The following is a 22,369-nucleotide window of genomic DNA, read 5'->3' as shown; positions in this document are numbered from 1 at the left end:
TACCCACAGAGCCATACGGCATTGGATACCTTGGAATTACTATTGAGTCAACTTATGTGGGTGCTGGGAACTGAACCCAGGTCCTCTGCAAGAACACCAAGTGTTCTTAACCACTGAGCCAGCTCTCCAGCCTCTCACATACTCTTTATACAGGTATCTTCCATCTTTCCAGAAATCAAATCAAGAGATAACTCTTAAGCCAGATACGGTCTATGTGCTTGAGGGTGAAAGAGAAGTATCAAGTGAGCTTAAAGGTAGCCTGGGCTACTGAGTAAGACCCTATCTTAAAAAGAGAAAAGGAAGAGGGAAAAAGCGATACTTTAAGCTCCTACATGAAAGCCATCTTGGTTATTTGAGGTAATCAAACAACCAAGACACTTCCAAAAATAGTCAGATAAATTCATGGGGAAAGAAAAGTTATTACAGCCAACTGGACGGTCAAAATGGTATCACAGAGGTCCATTCCAAGACAGGATCACTACTCAGAACTGTCCATTCCAAAGTGTTAAGAGATTGTCACTCATCTTTAACACAAGGTAAATGGAGATTAAAGATTTATGAAATGCAACTCTCCTTCAGTGTTAAAAGTCAAATTTATTACAATAGCAAGTGTCATGATTAAAAATGCCAGTTAAATGATCAAGTATCTAAATAATTTTTCTAATGTAAATACTAGAAATGACAACGCTAACAATTCTATTTGTACACAAAATATTCAAAACATAATGTCATGCACAAGGCCAAAATATAACATTGCACACTGTCCTCTGTCCATTCACCTGCTGGTCCCAGCGTCACACCAGCCCTGGCCTGGATGCTGACTCCTTGGACCGCAAGCCTCAAGGGAGAGTGCTCTGGACACTCATTAGCGAGCAGCATCAATGCTTAAACACCGCTGATGGCATCCTGACTGGGTGCTTGTAGTTCTCACTTCCTTCTCCCAGTAGGCTCCAGATAAAAAAGATGAGCTAGAAAAACTGTTTATAAGAACCAAAATGATGTGGATCCCTGTGTGTCCTGTGGAGGTGACATCAAGTTCAATATCAAGGATGAAAAGTGCACCAGCGTGTAACTTCAGTGACTCCCTCCCCTCTGCTCACTCTTGCCTCATACCCTTCAGGAGACCCACCACCAAGAGCAAACCAAATGCTGCATGGGGGATGGGAGGCACCGTAGAGGGACATTTCCAAGAATTGTCTATCCTGCCCTCCACTTAAAGTAGGGACCATTCCAGCCAAGTTTCCCTCCTTGCACCCCAGAGGGGTTTTTTGGTTATTTTGTATCTTATTCTGAGCAATCAGCCACTGCCTTTTGGATGACTTATCTGTTCCTGCCTAAGAACAGGTCCCCCAAATTTGAGGAACAACACAAGTATTGAACATGTTAGAAACACCTGAAGTCTGAACTCATTCACAGCAGGGGGCAGGTGATTTTTTTTTTTTTCCTGCAAATGAGCATGCAACACCCAGAGAGGGCAGGGGAGCTATGATGCTTATTCCTCTACAACAAACCTCCTCACCCGTCAATGTGCGTGCGCCAAGTGTGCAATCGCATCAAAGTTACCCAGTCTGACCCTGCATCCCCAATGGGCTCCTAGCAGATGCTGATGCTCTGTGTGGATGAGATGAGTCTAAGTGTACAGGGAGAGCGCCACCTATGTTTGGGCTGTAGGAGATCTGCCCCAGTGTCTCCCAAGCCTAACCCAAGGCAAAAGGTTTAGACCCCCTGGATAAGTGAGCAGCTGTCTACAAGGCCATAGTAACAGGCTTTCTGGAAGCTAGAAGATAAAAATAATTCACTTTGAGTCAATGGAGTGACCTGTGTGCCAGGAGTAAAACTCATCTTTTGTTTACAACATCTTCCCTAAGATGATCATGATATAAAGGTATAAAAAAACTCAGCATATTCAAATCTGAAACACATGTGCACACATATACGTACAGTACAAATTCTAAGACTCAATGCTTTCCATGGGGAGGAGGGGCTACCACTGTTCCCAACTGAAATCATCTCCTCTTCCAAAGACGAGGAAGAAGCCTTGAATTGTGAGGAAAATGACAGCGTTGCCGGCCAGCACAAGACCACAGGCTCCCCACTTGATCTGAAACACAAAAGAAGGGATAAGTCCTTTTCAGGTTGTATTCTTCTACATCAGACACCGCACTGAAGCATGACACAAGGCTGCTAAGGGGCTAGGAATGTCATGGGTGGAGGACAGAGAACTTCCGGGTCATGTTTAATGGATTCCACAACGCTTGTTAATTAAGTCTAGTAGCATCCTTAATATCGTCCTGAGGAGACTCATGGTTGTTTTCAGTTTGCAGTAACTGCCTCAAGAAAAACACATGGAGCAAGATTATCAGTGATCCAACATGAGGTGCAAATACCTCTTTCACAAAGAACAGAAATTGGAAAGTTACGAATCTGTTTGCTTCTTTTCTAGGCAAGATACACTGTAAACAATAATCCACAGCTGGGCAGATGGTTCTATAGAGTCATAGCTGGGGATGAGAGTGCCCTCTAGTGGGCATTTTTTCTTTTTTTTTTTTTTTTTTTTTGCTTCAAGTTAACCAACAGAAACATCTATGAAAGCTTCTTCTCCAAACACCACCCCAAGGCTGAAGTAGGAAGACTTACCACAAACTTGAGGCTGACGAATGAGGCCAGAGCCACCTGTGTTCAGAGCATCAGCGTTCCTCAGTGCTTAAGTAAAGTTCAAGCTGAGGCAGCATTAGGGGCTCTGGCTGAGCAGACTTCAGAGACCTTTCTGGCCTTGCTCTTATCTTACCTTCTGCTTTATCACACGACACTGTTCTTTATGCCACACACTGCATTTTCACACTCGTGTGCTATTCCAACAACCTTCCCTACTTTAATCAGACTCCTACTTGGCCTTAGAGGCCCTTACGGAGCAGCAGCTGGCCTTTCTCTCTTGGTCCTCCTATGGAACTCTTACCAGCTTCCCTCCCCACATGCAGTATTCTTTAGCATACATCCTCACAGGCCACCAACGTGTTCTCTGAGTGCTGACAGTGTAGTTTTTATTATTGGCATTTCATAAATAGAAGATGTCCATGAGATAGTTTCATATTAAATGAATAAACAAAATTGTACATTTCTGATGGCCAATGTGGTTGACAGAATAAAAACAAAAAGCAGGCAAGTCAAAGAATCTGAATAAATTATAGCACAATCTTTATTTGCCAGTCAAAAAACAAAAAAAACAAACAAAAGCCCGCACTGGGTCACTCACTGGCTATCCCTCAGTACATCCCAGAGTTCCTGAGAAGTCAGGCCCTGGCTCCTTTGATATGCCCTTCCTTCACTTTGTGATTGGGAAAGCCTTTCTACTGACTGACTCTATGGATTGCCCCATGGCTTAAGAGGCAGGAATATAAGAATGACTATAGAGAATAACTTAGTATGGAAAAAGCAAGACATCATATGCTTTGACTAAAAGTTGTAAGAGAAACCAGGAAAGCATTCTGAAGCTATGACGGAGACTCTGACCAATAGGAGAGAGAAACGAAAGCTACAAACGGCTCCAAAGAGAGCCAAAGCAACGGAAATAAACTCGAGGCCTCAGACACAGGCCCTTGAAACAAACCCTGACCAGAGTAAAACAACAGAAACCAGAACTCACCACATCCACACGAGCAAGAACAACAGGAAGTCCAAAGGCAGAAACAACAATCCCAGTGGTGAAGAAATACGCCAGTTCCCGACAGGCACTGCTGGTCGCGTCGGAGTCATATGTGACCCTTTTGGCAATGAAGTAGGGGATGGGGGAGATGACGTAGAAAATCAAGACGAACAGGGGCCAGTAAACGCTGTTTTCAGGGAACCCGGATGAAACCAAAAAGAAAGTTACATCTTAACTCAGAGGCATACTGTTGTTTCAACATGGCTATTTCAAATGTAAAAACATTAATCAATTATGAAATTCAGACATGCTATTTCTATCAAGCATAGATAAATATTCTTTCTTACTAATACATATGCAGCCTATATTAAGAAACAACTATTCAGTGTATGATTGAGAAACAACTGTTTTATATGTTAGAGATCTGCAGGTTTTTGTAGTCCGGGGGAATGAACCAAGGACTTTGTACATACTAGGCAAGCACTCTACTGTTGAGCTGCATCCTGCATCACTGGCCCTGATGAGCAACTCTAAGGACAGAATCGTAAAAATGCGCCTCTGCTTTCCCTACAGAACGCAGTACAGTGGCTTACATGAGCTAGCTTCAGGAAGATCCTTGAGTGCATGTATGCATGAAAGCTTCTAATGACTTAGAAGAGCCACAAGTGAGGCTTCTTATCTGCTACCTTATGTCTGCTTCCTCCTCTATCCACTCTGGACCACGTCACCCTCATTCTCTGAACCTACAGCCACCGCAGTCTTCTCTCGTCACTCTCTGGTCTCAAGCCTGCCTTGGGCTCTGCTCACGGCTGTGTTCTTCCTGAAGGTGACCCCAGCTGATCCTTGCCTACAGCATTTCTCTACCTTTCTGCACAGCATCATTTGTGATCATTACAGCAGAGATATGATTTGTCTTAGTCAATCTCCATTTATCCCAGAGCCTAGAATGGGACATTCCATTTGTACTTGATGAAAAGGTAGGGAAAAAAGACATTTAGTGTGGAAGGAAAATGTACATTTGCTCGCTAGATGCACCCAACCCCACCTGTACAGTAGTAGATTGCAAATATAATCTAACACAAAGCAAAACAACCTGCAGTTGCTAAGGATTCTCACGGAATTTCCAACTGGGTTTTCCCTATAAGTACTTTCAAAATAATGGTTCATTCTTGTTGCCTTCAGTTAGACACCCATTAAAGAAAATAACCCACCAGCCAGTCACTATCATAAACACACAGAACAACAACAGACACACCATCGGCAGATGGTAATCATGCAGAGCCACCCACACAGCAAGCAGCCCTGAGCAGGCTGGGGTGATGCCACAGATGTAGGAACTCAGTCAGGATGATAACCAGGAAGCAGAAGGGAGGGTCCTTCAGGCAACTGACTCTGGGTACAAACAAGGAACGTGGGCTCTTCATTTGAAAACTCATTTGAAAGTGAAGAGATTCCAGACATATATTCCAGAAATCAGCAGAAAGTACTGTTGCAAGAGCTATTAGGTGATGTCAGGACAAAGCCAGTGAGGAAGCAAGCTACAGAAAAGGGACATAACTGTCACCTGACGTCTCTCAGCAAAGAGCCCTGCACTCTTCCTAGAAAAGTGTATCAGTTTTCTGAAGCCCCCCACTTGGAGTAGTCTTTTCATATACAAATTTTAAACATAATATTATTTACAAAATGGGAAGGCCAAAGACTGGCAAACTCTTATCTGTAAGAGACCAAGCTGGGCGACCACAGGTCTCTTCAGCTCCACACTCTGCCTCTGTGATGCACAAGTAGAGCCTTAAAATCCTGGCCAGGCTGCCAACTGCTGATGCAGATGAAAATCCCAAGTTACTGTCGCAAAGGCATGCAATGAGTTTCCTCGCGGTGGCAATGATGTGTGCTGTTCTCATCTTACGGAGACATAGCACATTACAGGGAACTCACACACCTGGATTCTATTAGTCCCGGAACAACAGTGCCATGGAACAACAGGGCAAGAGTCAGAGCAGAGAGCCACAGCCATGTCTGCCAGTTACTGCTGTATAATCAGCAAGGTACTCTGGGCTTTGGTTTTCAGTCAGGAAGGGGAATAAAATATCCCTAAACGATAATACAGTAATAGCTGTGGAAACTCTCAACAAATGCTTTTGCTTACATCATATTTAAACAATTTGCAAGATCACTTCTAACTCCACAGTAGATTTGAATTCAGCAACGTTTTTCTGGTTAGTTTCTTGCTAACTTGACACAAGCTAGAGTCATCTGAGAAGAGGGATTCTGACTTGAGAAAATACTTCCATAAGTTGGGCCTAGAGCAGCAGTCCTCAACCTATGTATAGGTCATGACCACTTTGCAGGATCAAATATCAGAGAACCTGTATAATATACAGCTTTATTACTATTCGTTGACAGTAGCAAAATTACAGTTATGAAGTGGCAACACAGTAATTTTATGGTGAGGGTTTGCTATAACATGAGGAGCTGTCATCTGTACTAAAGGGCTGCAGCATTACGAAGGCTGAGAACCACCGGCCTCCAGGCCAGCCTCCAGGGTGTTTTCTTGATTTATGATTGTTGTGGAAGTCCACAGTCCACTCTGTGTGGTGCCACCCCAGCAAGTGGTCCCAGGGTGGCAAGCAGTGAGGAACAAGCCAGTGACTAGAATTCCTCCATGGCCTTTCAGTTCCTGCCTCCTCCAGTCCCTGACTTGACTTCCTGCCCTGACTTCCCTTTAAAATGAACTACAACTAAAAACTGAAATAAACTCTTTCTCACTAAGTTGCCTTTGGTCATGGTATTTTATCCCAGCAACAGAAAACCTAGGACAGAGGTCACACTAACTGGCTCCAGCTGGTCTTAGTCACACATTTTAGGTCAAGGTGTTCAAGCCACTCACCTGCACGGCTGGTGGGAACTGGTTTGAGTCCTGATATCAGTTTATAAAACCTACTGCCACCAATTTAGTTTCATCTATTACAGTGATCCCTTAGCATTCCCTGACTCCAGTCTCCTACCTAGCCTCACATTTGGGCTAATCCCTGTTGTCTGGGACAAATGATGTAACCTCCTCTACAATGCATATGATGCCCCAAAGAGGCATCTACCTGCTTGATTAATCCTCCTCGAGCGGGGTGTAGGATGAAGGCTACCGATCGTTCCCTATGCCTGTGATTCAGAGAGACTCGTTTACCCACTAAGTCTTTGCTCGTGAGAAATGCACATGTCCACTCTCTCTGTTCCTCCTGACTACAACTTCAAGCTCCTGGGAGCAGGACTCATTCTCACACATGCAGCTGCTCCAGACTCAGAATGTAACAACTATTTATTAAATGAATGTATCTTTTTTTTTTCCTTGGAAAAGAGCTTTTCTCTACACAAATACACTGGTGTCTGAAGGGGTTGAGTTCCTAACCTGGACTTCACCAACTCATACACTGCTGCGTGGGCTGCACTGATCAGGCTTTGACAGGAACAGAGACCCAGAAAGCAGCTCCCCCGAGAGCTGGGGAAATGGTTCAGTAGGTTAGTGCTGACTGTGCAAACACAAAGACCTGAGTTCAAGCCCTAGTGCCCATGTAAAAAGTGTGATGCAGCGGCGCACACCTGAAGCCCCAGCACTGGGGAGGAAGAGGCGGGAGAACCCCCATAGCTCACTACCCTGTCTGGCCAAATAAGCAAGCTCCAAATTCACTTAGACCCTCAGTCTCAAAACAGTAAGGTGGGAAAAATAAGGGTAGAGAAGAGACAGAGGAAGACACATCACCTCCACACACAACTGCACACAGACATGGACACATACACATTATGATTTCTTTTTCAAGACAACTTACCCATAGTCCTCCAACGCACATCCCAGCATAAGAAAAGTCAGCCCAATTGCCCCACTGAAGGAGAGCGCCACGAGAGCTGTAGAAAACACAACCACAGGTTCAAGGTTCTAGTCGGTAGTCGGTTAGGGGAGACGGGTCCAGAAAGCACTGATGGGCCCAGGGTTTTGTTTAGGGGATGACAAATGTCATGGAGCTAGAGGGCAGCGATGGCAGCATGACCTTGTAAAGATGATAAAGCATTTTACATTCTAAAAGGCTGAGTTTATGGCATATGAATATATTTCAACACATTTTCACTTAAAGAGGTGCAAGGGGCTGGCAGATGGCTAAGCAGATAAAGGCACCTGCTGCCATGCCTTGGGACCTGAGTTCAGTCTCCAGGACTCACATGGTAGAAGAAGCCATCTCCGGCAGGCAGGCTGTCTTCTAACCTCCACAGGTGTGCATACCCCCCGCACATAAAGTTTGAATATAAAATATAAGGAGAGGTCACAAACGAAAGCAAATGGAACAATGGACTTACTTCATTAACTAATTTACATCTGACTATCAAATGAATACAACCTGTATAACTGAATGTCTATGTACCTTTTAAATCTTCCAACTTGAGATTCTCCTGCCTCCATAGCTCAATGGCCAGGATAATGGGCAGGCACAGCCATATTAAGAGGTCCTTAGATTTAGCTGAGGACATGGTGGTAGAGTTCTTTTGACAGAATCAATGTCCTAACATGAGAGAAACAAACTACAGCTCTCCTTTTCTGCTCTGTCTCTTCCTAGCCTTCCGAACTCAGGATTAAGTCATTTAGCCTAACAGTTTCTGGTTCATTTGGTAGAGTAGCCCAAAGTGATTAAGATACCTGCCTCTGTCCACCACTTTACCACCAAAGGTGGAAAGATCTCTTGCCACCCCAGCAGCCTGCCACTACTACATGGGTTCTCTCTATATTTGCCAAACGAGGACAGTCAGTCAGCGAAGCTTGTCAACAGCGGTGAAGGGAACTCACAACCGTAGGCAGTTATGCTGACACCTTCTGAACGCTGACTGCTCTCTTTCCCTGATTAGATCCCAAATAGTCTCCATGTGCTCAAACTACAATCACTTCAAGTATTGGAAGAGTGCCTCCATGCTTCCATAGGAAACAATTCCCAACGACCACCCACTGTATCTATTCCCTACCCACACTGAACCCACATCTGAACATATGAATTTGCCCTTTCCACTTTGCTATGTGAAGCCCATCAGGTGGACTCTCAGCCACCAAATGGTTTCAGATAGTCATTCTGCAACCAGTTGGTTGTATGACTTCAGGCAGCTGGATCTCTCTGAGCCTAGTTTCTTACTTGTAAAATGACAAAGATGGTCCCATTTCACCGGGTTTATGGAAATTAGGTTAGGTAATCTATACACAGTGCTTGGCAAAAGAGGCTCAACCAATGCTGGCTATGGGAGGTCTCCACTCACCTAGCTATATTATTTGATAAAATGATATCTCAAAGCACAAGACATTGGGTCATTTCAATTGTCTTCTGAAAATCCCTAATATAATTAGTCACTGACTTATTAAGATTTTGTTGTTGTTGTTGTTGCTTTCTTTTACTTAAGATATTTAGGGAAGCTGTCTAATAGAAAGATACTAATATCCCTTCCAAGAAACCTGGTGAATACAGATGTCAGGAGATGACGAAGGAATTTCTATAGTAGTTTGTATCTTTTCCTCTTAATATGGTATTTTTAATGGACAAATACTTACAGTTCAGAAGTTGCCTGGGCTTTCCCTTGTAGCCCTGACCCTTCTCTGTATCAGACTACCTACAACATTCGCTCTTTCAGCTGGGAACCTACAGCATGCGAACCACACACCTACTTCTTCTTTCTGTTCCCAAACCATCTCTCAAATTTCACAACTTTATTTCTGCTGGTTGCCTTCAAGCCATGTGCATGTGTGTGTGTGTGTGTTTAGAAATTGTATTCCTGCCTACCCCCTCTCTTCTCAAACTGAGTATATGATCAATGGGGGTGTATATTGCTATATCACATGTAAACAGGACAATCTTATGAAATCAGTACTCTCCTTCCACCTTCCCATAGGATCCCGGGATTGCATTGAGATCACTGGGCTTGTGTGCAAGCCTTTACCTGCTAAGCCATCTTGCCAGCACACTGCCATTTCTTAATTACAGTAGGAGTTAACCAACAATTCAAGTCCATCTCTTTTCGCTTCACACATGACTGCTGAAAAGCTGAGTTCAACCCAAATGCAAGGCTCCGGCCCACAAGAGATCCTAAGAACTCCACTTCTAATCTGGACTACTGTGCCACAGAGCCAAAGCCAAGAAGGAGCTCAAATCCAACATGCAAAATAACCTCCTTCTCCCACCCCACCCCACCCCACCCCCACCCCCACCCTCCCAACACACGCTTCATCTTCTCTTGAAGACCAATCTTAGAGGGCTGAAACCAGAGCTGTGCTCTACAGCAAATCAAAATAACTCATTTTACCGAGACTTCATTCAAAACTCCCGTCTTCTCTTGAACTCTGCGCAGGGTAGCCTGGATGTATGCTCGCTGTCTGCTGCCAAACTGAGCCTCTTCCAGTCCTTCCTCCACCTACATCAGTAGGTACTTGTGTGTGTTACCCATTGCAAATGTGTTCACAGCCTGCATGTTGTCACTAGAGGCTCACTACCATCTGACCCCTACCTTCTCCAGCTTCAATCCTCCCTACTCTGCCTCCAAGAGCCTGGGAAAATGAGAAGAATAAGATGTGTTCTGTCATGGCCTCTGCCCCAGTCATGAATATATCCTGGTCTTAACCCAAGCCTTACAGAGTCCTGTAAATTCAGCATAACTATCGCCTCTTCTATTCCCCCCATAGAGTGGTCATTCATATTAGCTTCACATCGAACTACTACAATCTGGGTGGCTCTGAACAAAGGGAATGAATTCTCTCGGTTCTGAAGTTAGGCTTCTAAAATTAAGGCGTCTCTGAAGAGAACAAACTTCCTTGCCCAGTGCTGCTATGTCTATACTACTGCTTGGCTTGCAGCTACGGCACTCCAGTTTCTCTTACTTTTTAAAAAATTACTTATTTACGTTTATCTATCTACTTGTAGCCATGCACCATACTGCGTGTGCAAGTGTGGAGGTCAGAGGATAACCTGTTCGAGTTGGTTCTCTCCTTCAACCAGGTAGGTCCCAGGGATCAAACGCAGGTCTTAAGGCTCGACAGCAAGTGCCTTTCCTACCAAGCCATCTTGGGGCCCTCTGCTTCAATCCTTACTTTGTGCTTTCCCCCTCCCCCCTTATCTGAAGGACATCACACAAGGCAACCTTAGATTGATAACATCTGCTAGTTGCAAACAAGGCCACACCCTCATTTGGCAGCAGGGAGTTACAACTTAAAACATATCTTTTGGAGCAACATGATTCCCTCCACTATATTATCTCTATGTTCTCAACTGTCAGAGCACACATCATTTTCTTACACAGCAATATAATTATTTTCGGCAATCAACTCAGTCCAAACTTCTCACTTATCTTTTATCCCAAGTCTCCAGCATAGTTTCTCAATAACAGTTGAATTATGGGCAAAGTTTTACTTCCTTGTGCTCTTGTCTACTTCATAGCCTTTGTTCCTTTTCACTACATAGGCCCATAAATTACTGTTGCTACTTTGTACTTTCTGTCCAGGACTGAACACTCTGTAGTAGTGAGACACAATTTTACATGCTTTCTACACTGTCTTCAAATGGATACGTCATACAGTGGACATTGCCCAAGTAAACCATGTTTACTTTGATTTGAAATACAAAAGTCCCCCCAAAATGGTTAGCTATGTCTGTTACTAGTTGTGCACAGATAATGTACAGTGCATCCACATGAGTATACACTGTATCCATCTTACAGATGTTGGTGAGTGGGAAGGTCTTTGTGGATAGTTTTCAAAGAAAGGAAGTCCAACACAGAGATAAATTAAGTCTTCTCTGTGCGGATGACCAGAAATCCAAATACCAGGAAGCCTTCCAGTAACTTTGTCCCCACCCAACGCCCAAAGCTCTGCATTCACACAGATCAGGGTGATAATCTTTCGGTACCCTCCTTTCATCACCATTCAAGAACACAAACAGCACATACTGCTCTGTTCACAGACCAGTAAACACTCAAGAAAAGTCTTGTTAAAATCCCATCTAATTGCAGCCCCAAGGTTGCGTCGAATAGGGTATTTCTGGTTACTTTCCAAAGTGCCACACGCCCGAAATTATTCTGCCCAGCGAGAAAAACCGTAAGGGAACAACAGGACCAAGTTTCCAACACACATCCTGGACACAAAGGCTCCTCTGTAAGCCACAGGAAACTGCGGCGGGGCAGGAAGGTGAGGATGTGGGACCCTGATGTGACCTACGGAGAACTGAAAAGCCCAGGGGACCACTGTGGAACGTACAGCCCACGGGAGAAGCCCCCGCCTGGGAACTGACGGGCGTGGGCGTGGGCGCGAGCGTTTATAGGCTCCGCAAAACACCTCTGCCGCGCATTCGGGAGGCCGCGGTCTGCAGGAACTCGCACACCCGCACACAGGCTGCTCGCCATGCAGCCTGGAGCCAGGAGCGACCCCACCCACTAGCCGCGGGCGAGGGTCGCAGTGTACCTTTAACGCCCGCCATGTCTCTGGAGCTGGGGCTGTCGCTGCTTCCGGCTTTCTCCAAAAGCCGCCCACACCCAGACTAGCCAGGGCCGGCGCGCGAATCCAAAGCCCGGCCCGCCCCCTGACGGTATTGACTTCCTACCCAACCAACGGAGCCCCGCCCCTTCATTAGGCCCCGCCCCTGATTTTAGACTCCGCCCCATCCCGTGGCTTCCCGCCCCCAGAAGCCCAATCCCACCATCCATGCAGAACCTGATTCCTACTGGTTTAGAATTCTGCCAATTACAACCTCACACCCAATTATGCCAGATTCTGCCCTACAGGCACTCAGTATTTCCTATACTGGTTCTGATCCCTGCCACTCTGAGCTCCTCCTCTGCCGGGCCCGGTTCCGCTCGGCCCACAGTTCCGCCACTCTGGCACATAATCCTGCCTCCAGCTCATGGAGACCCTCCCCCAACGCCTTCCTCCACTTCGCGGACTCCGCCCCCAGTTGGCTGAGCTCAGTCCCTGCCAGCACGGATCCCAATCCGCCATGCAGAACTCCACCCCATTGGACTGATCCCGCCTCCGCCACTCATAGCTCGGACTCTACTGGTCCTACTTCCTGCCACTCAGAACTTCATTCCAGTAGTCTCCCAGTTTGTTCAGCACCGCCCCGCTGGCCGGGAACTCCGCTCCTAGTCTCAGCCCCCTCCCACTTTGATTACTTCAGAATAACTCCTTTATTTTAACTCTTCGGGGGATCCTGGATTCTGAGACATCTCAGCCCTGTTTCTCAATCTGGGGTCCATCCCTTCCTCACTGTCGTGACTTGGGGCCCAGGCTCTGCCTCAGGAGATTCTAGATGCTCACCATCACCCTGGCTGGCTGTTAGGAAACTTGCCTGAAAGGACTGGTGGAAAAAGTGGGGCACGGGATAAGGATGGGGAGAGGTTACCTTCCAGGACGACTCTTCCTGTGTGCCTGTGTGGTTTGTTTTGAGAGTGTGTGGCTGATATAGTAGAGATCGGGAGTGAGTGACAGCACCAGAAATCAGGATTAGAGATATCCCTATGTAAGATCTTTGACTTTTGTATAGATTTGCTTGCTTTGTAGCAAACTACATTAACATTTTGTGTAAACTACCGCGTCCGTCTATCCCCCTCATTCATTACAAACTCTGTGGGTCCGGATTTCTTTAGGTCCTTAAATAAACGCAGGCCTGCAAGTAACTAAGGCCAATTTTCACTCCTCCAGATCCATCTTATTCTTACCTTCTTCAGTGGAATCTTCCTTCATCTTAGAAACCATCCAGTAGTCCAAGTCCTCTACAGAAAGCAGTTCAGAAAGAATAGGAACTGAACCAAACAGCTCTTTAGACAAGGTTAGAAAGTCAAAACCCACGAAGTTCTAAACTTAAAAGGAAAATATGTATATACACATATATATGTATATACATATATATATGCTTAATCTGCTAAGAACCTAGTATACAATCAGTGATTCTGAGAGGCACATTTGCATAACTTACCACAATAGAGCAATTGTTCTCCTTTAGACTGTTAATACTATTGTAACCATTACAACAAGTTAAGCCATTGTACCATTGAGAGTGTGTACAGGATGAAGCTTGTACACAGGGTCTGCAGTGTCAGGCATGTGCCAGCATCATGGACAACGTACCTGGTGAAAATGGGGGATTATGGTGCCTATAAAAGCACTCAGAAAATTGCTCTGCCAGACCTGTGTTTTTAACTTCTCCTTTATAAGCACTGAGATCTGTTAGTGAGGAGGTAGGTTTTTCCCACCTTAAATAAAGAGATTATGTGATGTAAACCGTCCCACTCTCCTTCCACCCTCAACCACACTGTTTGTTTCTCTCCGACTGCTTTCTGCCAACAACAACTGGACTGAGTACTTTACCTGAGAAAGTGGACTTTTCCTGTGCCAGATGTTGCACCAAAAACCATCCTACTCACCAATTCCACATTTCCACAAGAAGAAAAGCCACTGGAACCTGCATCTCCCTCCGACCAGCCCCCTCCTATGTTACTCAGCTGTTTAACCTGGGCCACTGTCTGACTGCCTGTGACTAGAGTAGAGTCCTTAAGATGAATCTTAGGGTTTCCTCCTTGAGTTCAAGTATCAAAGGCTACGAACTAGATTTTATTATCACCACTTTACAGTCGGTGCAAGGTTTGTATATGCTTGGCCCAGTGAGTGACCCTATTACGAGGTGTGGCCTTGTTGGAGTAGTTGTGTCACCATGGGGGCTTAAGACCCTCACCCTAGCTGCTTGGAAGTCAGTCTTCCACTAGCTGCCTTCAGATGAAGGAGTTGAACCCTCAGCTCTGCCTGCACCACGCCTGCCTGGATGCTCCCATGTTGCTGCCTTGATGATAACGGACTGAACCTCTGAACCTGTAAGCCAGCCCCAATTAAATGTTGTCTATATAAGACTTGCCTTGGTCACGGTGACTGTTCACAGCAGTAAAACCCTAACTAAGACAGTTGGTAAAACTCAAGCTCAAATAGTGACACGGAACAGGAAAGCTGAGACCAAGTCTTGAAACACTAATGCAATTAATCAGTTGCTTTCTTCTCATAGTAGATCTTATGCCCAGAGGAGGCAGGGGTTGACAGTGAGGAGAAACAACAGTAAAACCTTATCTTAAGAGAGTTCAAAGCAATTCATTGATTTCATATTAATATACATATTTACTAGTGTCTCATCTATAGCATATACCAAGGGTTGATTATATTAACTCTGGGAACAAAAAAGGGGTGATCCCTTTACCATTCATAAAGTTTCATGGCCAATACAACTATAGCAAAAGGCAGGTTACAACATAAAAAAATCATAGCAAATTTATTTGATCATAGTTTGAAATGACACAGAAGCCTGCAGGCTGAAGAAGACTCAAGAAGTCTGTGTGTACTGTGCAATCTTATGTTTAGGTTTGATGAAGCATTGGCAGCCACACAGAAAGATTATGGGCCAGAAAGAGACTGGCCGAACAGTAATGGACTAAGAGAGGAATCCAAAGGGTCTGTCTATTCATTCTTCTTGGTTGCTCTGTGCAGCGCTCCCTCCAGATATGGCACAAGACCCTTCCCTGGAAAAGAGACCTTGTGATCTACAGAGAATGAGAGAGGACTTCAGGTGGCCAACTCTTATGGCAAAAGGGAGGAGATTGGGAGTGATTTTCGTTTTTACATCTGGCTTTGGGGAAAAGGTGTGGTTTCAATGACCTGCCTTGGCAAAGATGAATTCTAGTCTCTATGATCTGCCTAGAAAAGAATGAGAGATACAAGAAAAGAAGAAGGGAGATAGGAGAAATTTGGGTTCTGGAATCTGTAGTTTGTAGTCATTTTCTGAGCCCTGATATAGCAAATATTAGTAAGTTTATAATAAATAGTATCACCTCCCCCTAGTCCACAGAAAATACCCTTCTCAAACTCCAGATCTTACAGCGCCACACATGTAAGGGCACAACAAGGTCACACATCTGCCCCAGAGGAGGCTCTAAGGTCACAGTGCATCCTAAACAGAATTGTGCTATGACACTAACAGAAACAAGCATCTGTCATTTTCTACACCCAGATCTCACCCCGTCCCAAGGAGACTGGTAGAAGTGTCAAGGAATAAGGTGTTCCCAGCAGACTTTCCTATTCCTGGAGCCGTTTCTGAACCTGAGGGCTCCATGTATTTCCAGCTCAAAAACCATCAGTGTGGCACCTAGTCTTATTTATCATTAGCAGTACTGATAGTTATTGGCTAGTATCTGTGAGGTAATACTTTACACACATGGTGCCTCATAAGACCTGTAAGGAATCTATTTTACAAATGATAAAATCACGACTCAGAGTTTAAAGTATTTGTCAATATAACAGATATTAAGTAGGAAAAAAATCAGTATTCATAGCTACTCTTTTAGTTTCAAACCAACATATATCACCATTCCACAAACTTTATGGCTTATTTTTAGAATAGTTAAAAAAAAAAAAAAAACTCTTGATTTGACCTGCATTTTATAAGCTGGTGTTTTCATCATGGAAAATGTCTTGAACTAGGATAACATCCTCTGAAATTCAACTTTTGTGCTGACTTCTTACCCAATGTGGTCTCACCAGTAGCACTAGTACTGACCTGAGCTGCCAGACCAGAGGTTCTCAACCTGTGGGTTGTGGCTCCCACAGATATTTCATATCAGATATTTATATCACAGCTCATAAAAGTAGCAAAATTACGGCTACACAGTAGCAATGAAATAATTTTATGGTTAGAGGAATCAATACAACACGAGGAAATGCATTAAAGGGTCACAGAGTTAGGAAGCTTGAAAACCACTGGTCTGGACACATCAGCAAAGCCGTGGCTCAAATGCTCTGGAACAGTGTGTCTACAAATGTGCATATGTTCTCTCTGTCCTCAGGCTTAAAAATATCCAGCATTTCTGTTCGATGGTAAATCAGTCTCTCTGACTCAGCACACAAACATGTGGTTGGAAACACATTCATATTCTAGTAAGAACAGGATTCCTATGCTGAGTCCTTTTGCAACACAGTTTTCATCAGACATGACCAGTGGGGTCTGTCTGTCTGTCTGTCTGTCTGCCTCAAGACATGAGTGATACTGGGAGATGAAAGTATAAACATAGAATCTTGTCAGGTTACCTTTTGGTGCAAATGTACTCCACACTTTTCAGATTCTTCCCCCTTACCGATCTTTAAAAGCAAGTCGGGTTAGAGGGTGTCTGTCAAGTTTGCCATTGTACTCCATTTCTCATTTGTTTGGTTTGGGATGCTTCTTTGCTTGTTTAAGATCTATTTTATTTTAATCATGTGTATAGAGGAGGGGTGTGTGCACGTCAATGCAAGTGCCTGTGGAAACCAAAAGAGGGCATCAGAGCCCTCTGCAGCTGAAGACACAGGCAGTGTGGGTACTGAGGTCCTCTGCAAGAGTAGTGTGCACGTCTAACCACTGCGTCATCTCTCTGGCCCCTCGTACTCCCGCAGGTACAAAAATAATGTATATTTCTAAAAGTATTTTGTATCCTTTTTAATATACATTACAAATATTTTAGAACAATGACATTTTGTTTTGTTTCATGTATTTACAAAACAAAAATATATTACAATAAATATGAATGAGATGGTGGATCTGGCCAACAACAAACTGTCACAACCTGGTATTTAAAAGGAACACAGAACCTATTGGTCTGCACGTGTTAAGAGTTTTGAGATAGACAGGCGTCCAGGATCATAATGCATCAGGGAAAGAGCGGTGGGAAACTCCCAGATTTAAGGAAGGGTTCTTCCTCATTGCTAATCGCATAACATTTAATGGTATTTAAACCGTGAACGTTAATGACCTATGCAAACATGACACAAAGCTAATATAGTTCTATCATCTCAAAATGTATGTGACAGCCACATAATATCCTCTTAATTATTGTCATTATATACTGTAGTTCACACAATATCTACAAATATGGAATGAGGCAAAAACAAAACAAACAAAAAAACAAAACAAAACAGGTCACAGCAACATGTCTCACATTCCAATCTTAAATAGGACAAGCACATACTGGGTCAGACATCATTGTATAATACGTTAATAAATAACACCTAGATTGTTATGTTTACTTTGAAGAGTTTACAACTGTATATTTTAAAGAGAACATATTTTTGAGAATTTCACATTATCAGTTAAAGGTAAAATAAATAATAAACTTTTATAATTTAAAAAAAGAGAAGAGGTCTATATAGAATCAAAATTATTTCTGACATGCTGCTTTTTCAACTTAGTTGTCACAAGAATATTAAAACAGAAACAAACAAACAAAATGATTGTCTTGGAAACACAACTTCTGAAAGCTTTTCACAATATTGAATGTGAACCTTTTAAGATCAGCATGATAATCTTTTTGACCACCTGCTTTGTGAATGTGTGTGTGCACGTTAGACATATTCATATGCAGGTATGGATAGATAAATAGATGCCGCACATGTGCTCACCCAGAGACCTAGCGAAGTCCCAGCAGTAGGAGCTGCTTCCCCTGCAAAGTGGGAAGCTCTGAGCACTGGAGTGAACTGCCACCAGCTGATGTCAGTCTGGGAAAGTTTCATTCTTGCATAGTTTTCACATGCATCCAACAGCAAACCCAGCGGAGATAATCCCGGGGTGGGAGGGGCCAGATCCACTGGGTGGGTGGGACTCTGACTCCTCAACTGGCAAGCTATCCAATTGGATCTGAAGGCACACCACAGCTCTATCCCCAACCAAACCCTTCTAAATAGCACTCAGTGTTATCTTCTCTGTTTTTCCCCTGGCTTGCAGTCACCAGAATGCCAGGTCTATACAAAGTGTGAATGGGCCAAGCTGCTTTGCAAACTGTCACCCATGAAGAATGTTTTCTTGGCTAAGCAAAAGAAAGAGCACTGAGCCTCATGGCAACAATTAGAAGGGGATTTCAAATAGGTTTGGAATTATGGTGGTGGTATCGTTCAAGAGTTTTTCTTCAATCAACAGCAAACTTAAAGGAAAAAGGAGCTGGTACCCCAATGTCCTGACCTGGAGTCAAGATTTGGCATCTTAGGGCTCCTGATTTCTTTATCATGTGCTTGGGTTATAGCTCATCCAGGAAAAGAAAGGGGTAATTCCTCAATTTCTACATAACCCCTTTCCACCGTTAAGTCACTTCAATAATTGTTAATGCTCTTGACCAAAGGACACACACTGAAGAAGCTAAAGGCTTCAGTAAGTTTCCATTAAAAAATACTTGGTTGGTGATATTCTTGGAGTTTGTGTAAAGCCATTCCTCAAATTACATCTTTAAAAACAAAACAAAACAAAAAACCCACACATACACAATCCCTAAATCAATTCCTTAAAACCATTACGCAATCCCATTATCATAATGTCCACTCATAAATCTTAATCTCAGACAGTGAGATGGATGTCATGCCTTCACCTTGGGTGGCCGAGGTCCTATTTCCCCAGGCAAAATGCTGAGTCGGCTTCCCAAAGGACAGGCTGGAATGTCAAGACTCTGCAAGGTCAGCTCACTAGAGTTCCTCTTGGTGCTATGGACTTCAAGAAACCAAACGTTCACATTCCTTATCATGAGAAGTGAATTCACGAGGAAATTAACAGTTTAGTATTGGAAATACATTACTAGAATTTTTGGTTCATCTGTGAAAATCTCAGAACTGTGGTACACACTAAGCATTATCACAGGACTGCAGCCAGCATAGAAAAGCTCACAAATTAATACAAGGGCTTTTGGCCTTGGTTTTCAAATTCAGACCAGGCATCATTTAGCTCCATGAAAATCATCTTTGCGTATTGTTCATAGGGTTGCCCAGTTGCCTAAAGAAAACACAAAACACAATTAGATACCACAGACCAAAATTAAACTAATATTAAATTCACTGAGTTTGTGAATGGCAATTAAAATGTTCTTTCATTAAGACATCTCTTTTTACAGTCTATCTACATGAGATTAATTACTGCGCACTACAGAAAGCTCACAGAGGATAACAGAAACCCATCAATAAGAAGAAAAGTGGGAGCTTGTTAGGCAGTAGAAGACACATCTCATGGTTAATGATAGGGATGTCTTTGTTTGACTGTGTTTCAAAACTCCCCCTTTCCAATCCCTATAAAGTGTAGGTCTTTGAGACTCCTTCTAGTAGGGCAGTTTGCCAGTTTCTGTGGGCTCTTACTTCTCTTATGACTGATTAAAGTTCATGAATTAACATTTCCCATTAATTATCCTATTTAGTCATAAGGAGCGTGGAGGGATGGACATCAAACATGGATTTCAGACACGCGTTCCCCAAAGGCACTGCAATCATGACTTCATGTCTCATATCTGCTACGGCTCAATGAGAGCAGAGTGGTGTACTTCAGTCTGACGTGCGGCTGCAAACTGCAATGAACTTGGCCAGGTGGGAGCTCAAGTTCTGATCTGTGGAGCTCTTCTGAGCTCTTGTAATTTACTCAAACCATGAGCAGTGATGGCAACACACACTGACATTTTAAACATCTTATTGCTCCTCACCAATATCTTTTTTCCAAACATACCCTAAGGTGTCTCTTGGGTAGACACAATTCCGCCCTCCACTGGGACAATAGCCTTTTCCTTTGAAGTGCTCAGCCTCCATAGTGAATAAAATGTTTGTCCTATTGTTTGTGAAGGATGCTTTGACTGCTTCCTGACAACCTCATGCCTTGTGACTATTTGTTTAAATACTTGATTTAAGTAACCCACAGAGTAAGTTTTGTCAAATAAATTTCTTAGTCAATCAGCAAATTGAAAGCATGCCTTTTTATCCTATACTTGTGAACACTGAAACAGGGACCGGGCAAGTCTACGACAGGGCAGGTGCTACCCACCTTGTCAGGGTGCACCACTAGCACAGCCCTCCTGTACACCTTCTTCACTTGCTCCGGCGTCACCAGATCCGCCATGCCCACGGGTTTCCATTTGGTCTCCCCAGCCCACAGCACGGTGTGCATTGTGGAAAGCAGAGCTCTGATGTTTCTCTCTTTGCCCTCTATCCACTCCAGGATCTGCAAACAGGAAAAACCAAAAAGGTTAAGACCCTCAAATGCTTTCTGCCTACCAGGACTCTGAAGATCTATACTGTTTACCGCTACTGTTGCTAGGAAACTGCGCAAGCAGGCCCCTCTAGCTGGAACACAAGCCCACCTTCCCCCTCGTCCTTCTAGTCTGCATCACTGTTCAAAAACTGATCATGAACTTCAGAGTTCACCTCTGTGGTTTGAGCTCATTTCTCCCTGCCTTCATACAGCTAATTATACACTCCTAGCACGAGCTTCATGAGGTCACACCTGGATCTACTTTGCTCCAGCCACTAAATATTCCTTTCATGTAGGCCAAAGTTGTGCTAGGATATAGCTCAGTGGTATACTTACCTGCCCTAGGTTTGACTCCTACCACAAAGGGGAAAAAATAGGGCCTACCCTACTATAAACGTGCCATATATGTCACTCATTATTGAGTATGTGTGTTCACCTTTTCCCGTCAATACTTGGAGCTATTGATGGGAAAGAAGAGTTTCTTGGACTGCTTCTTATCACTTTATCTTAGTAGCCAAACAGACCTGGCACCGAGTAGAGCTCGAAAGGTTTATTAAATAAATTGATCCCTTATATCATTGATTCAAACTAACAACCTCCATCTTATAAAGAAAATATGTGATTAAATGGAAGCTGTAGTGGTTGGAGTGAGACTGGCTCCCATAGTCTCGTATATTTGAGTTCTTGGTCTCCAGTTGGTGGAAATGGTTGGGAAGGGTTAGGAATTGTGGCTTTGTTAGAGAAGGTGGGGTGAGTTTTAAGGTCTTTTAACCTATATCATTCCTTCGCTACCTCATGCTTGTGGATCAGATCTAAGCTCTCAGCTACTGCTCCAGAGCTGTATGTCATGCCATAAGTCATATGCCAGTTTGATCTTTATGTACCTCATCTGTGTCCTCATGCCATTCACCTTCAGAGCCACCCTCTGCCTTCAGGCTAATCTGCATCCAGCTGTCCACTCTGGGCCTTCCCTGTGAAGAGCTTATCCCCTCTACCAGTTAACGAACTTGGATTCACTGACTGACAAGTTTCTTTTTCTTTTCTTTCCCTTTTCTTCTTTTATTTCAAGATTTATTTGTTTGTTTTATGTATATGAGTGTCCTATCTTCATGTACATCTGCATACCAGAAGAGAGCATCACATTACATTATAGGTGGTTGTGAACCACCATGTGGTTGCTGGGAATTGAACTCAGGACCTCAGGAACTCAGGTTAAGAGCATTCTTAAGCACTGAATCATCTCTCCAGACCCTCTTTTTTCTTTAAAGTACCAAACAAACAAACAACCTCATTCTCCCTTTCCAAAACTGATTCTCACATAGACTTTAGAATCAAAAATAGATGTTTTTATTGTTTCGTTTTGTTTTTTGTTTTAAGAAAAAAAATAGAACTTCTTTACTTAAAAGTGGAAGGAGTCTGTGATAGAGGCCAGGGGCTTCACCGTCATTAGCTTTCCTGTCCTCAACCTATGTGGACCTCATGCCTAATGTCTTCAGAATGGTAAACCCTGGGTGCAGAAATAGTTCTCTCTTGATCCACAGAGAACTGAAACTGGGTTTCAGTCAACCAAGAACAGAAAGTTCTCAAGGTGGACAGAAAATACAAAGGGTGAATTGTTCTCACTAAACTCTAATGACTGATACTTATAATCTAAAGGCTTCTTCCA

The 22,369-nt window shown here is 43.7% G+C and overlaps 2 protein-coding genes across 8 annotated transcripts in view; both read right to left on the bottom strand.

Moving 5' to 3' along the window:
- Nucleotides 1-574: 574 nt before the first annotated feature.
- Nucleotides 575-12,156, bottom strand: Leprot (leptin receptor overlapping transcript). 2 transcript variants are annotated; one of them, XM_030253422.1, is made up of 4 exons: nt 9,968-10,088; nt 7,465-7,540; nt 3,644-3,830; nt 575-2,101 (listed from the first exon to the last, which is right to left on the bottom strand). In XM_030253422.1, the coding sequence occupies exons 2-4, from the start codon at nt 7,491-7,493 to the stop codon at nt 1,985-1,987; spliced, it is 333 nt and encodes a 110-aa protein (XP_030109282.1). In that variant the 5' UTR covers nt 7,494-7,540; nt 9,968-10,088; the 3' UTR covers nt 575-1,984. The 2 variants fall into 2 exon arrangements, with proteins under 2 accessions (XP_030109282.1, NP_778201.1); NM_175036.4 differs by lacking the exon at nt 9,968-10,088 and adding an exon at nt 12,114-12,156 and having other exon boundaries at nt 581-2,101.
- A 4,983-nt stretch (nt 12,157-17,139) lies between these two features.
- The window catches only part of Dnajc6 (DnaJ heat shock protein family (Hsp40) member C6), a 146,152-nt gene continuing 140,922 nt past the window's right edge, over nt 17,140-22,369 (bottom strand). For all 6 annotated transcript variants that reach the window (NM_198412.2, NM_001355179.1, NM_001164585.1 and 3 more), the window contains 2 exons: nt 20,497-20,673; nt 17,140-19,467 (listed from right to left, as the gene is read on the bottom strand). In NM_198412.2, the coding sequence (NP_940804.1) occupies nt 19,366-19,467; nt 20,497-20,673 (279 nt within the window). In that variant the 3' untranslated portion in view covers nt 17,140-19,365. The remainder of the gene's footprint in view (nt 19,468-20,496; nt 20,674-22,369) is intronic.

This window comes from Mus musculus, chromosome 4 (genome assembly GCF_000001635.26).
Source record: "Mus musculus strain C57BL/6J chromosome 4, GRCm38.p6 C57BL/6J".
Lineage (NCBI taxonomy): Eukaryota > Metazoa > Chordata > Mammalia > Rodentia > Muridae > Mus > Mus musculus.
This window is presented reverse-complemented; position numbering and strand designations above follow the sequence as displayed.

Excerpts from the sequence above, each read along its gene's own strand:
- Leprot (NM_175036.4), bottom strand. Across the intron at positions 3,831-7,464 it reads TGTGCGTTGGAGGACTATGG|CGTTTACTGGCCCCTGTTCG; the intron begins GTAAGTTGTCTT and ends CCCTGAAAACAG. Across the intron at positions 2,102-3,643 it reads TTCTTGCTCGTGTGGATGTG|ATCAAGTGGGGAGCCTGTGG; the intron begins GTGAGTTCTGGT and ends TTTGTGTTTCAG.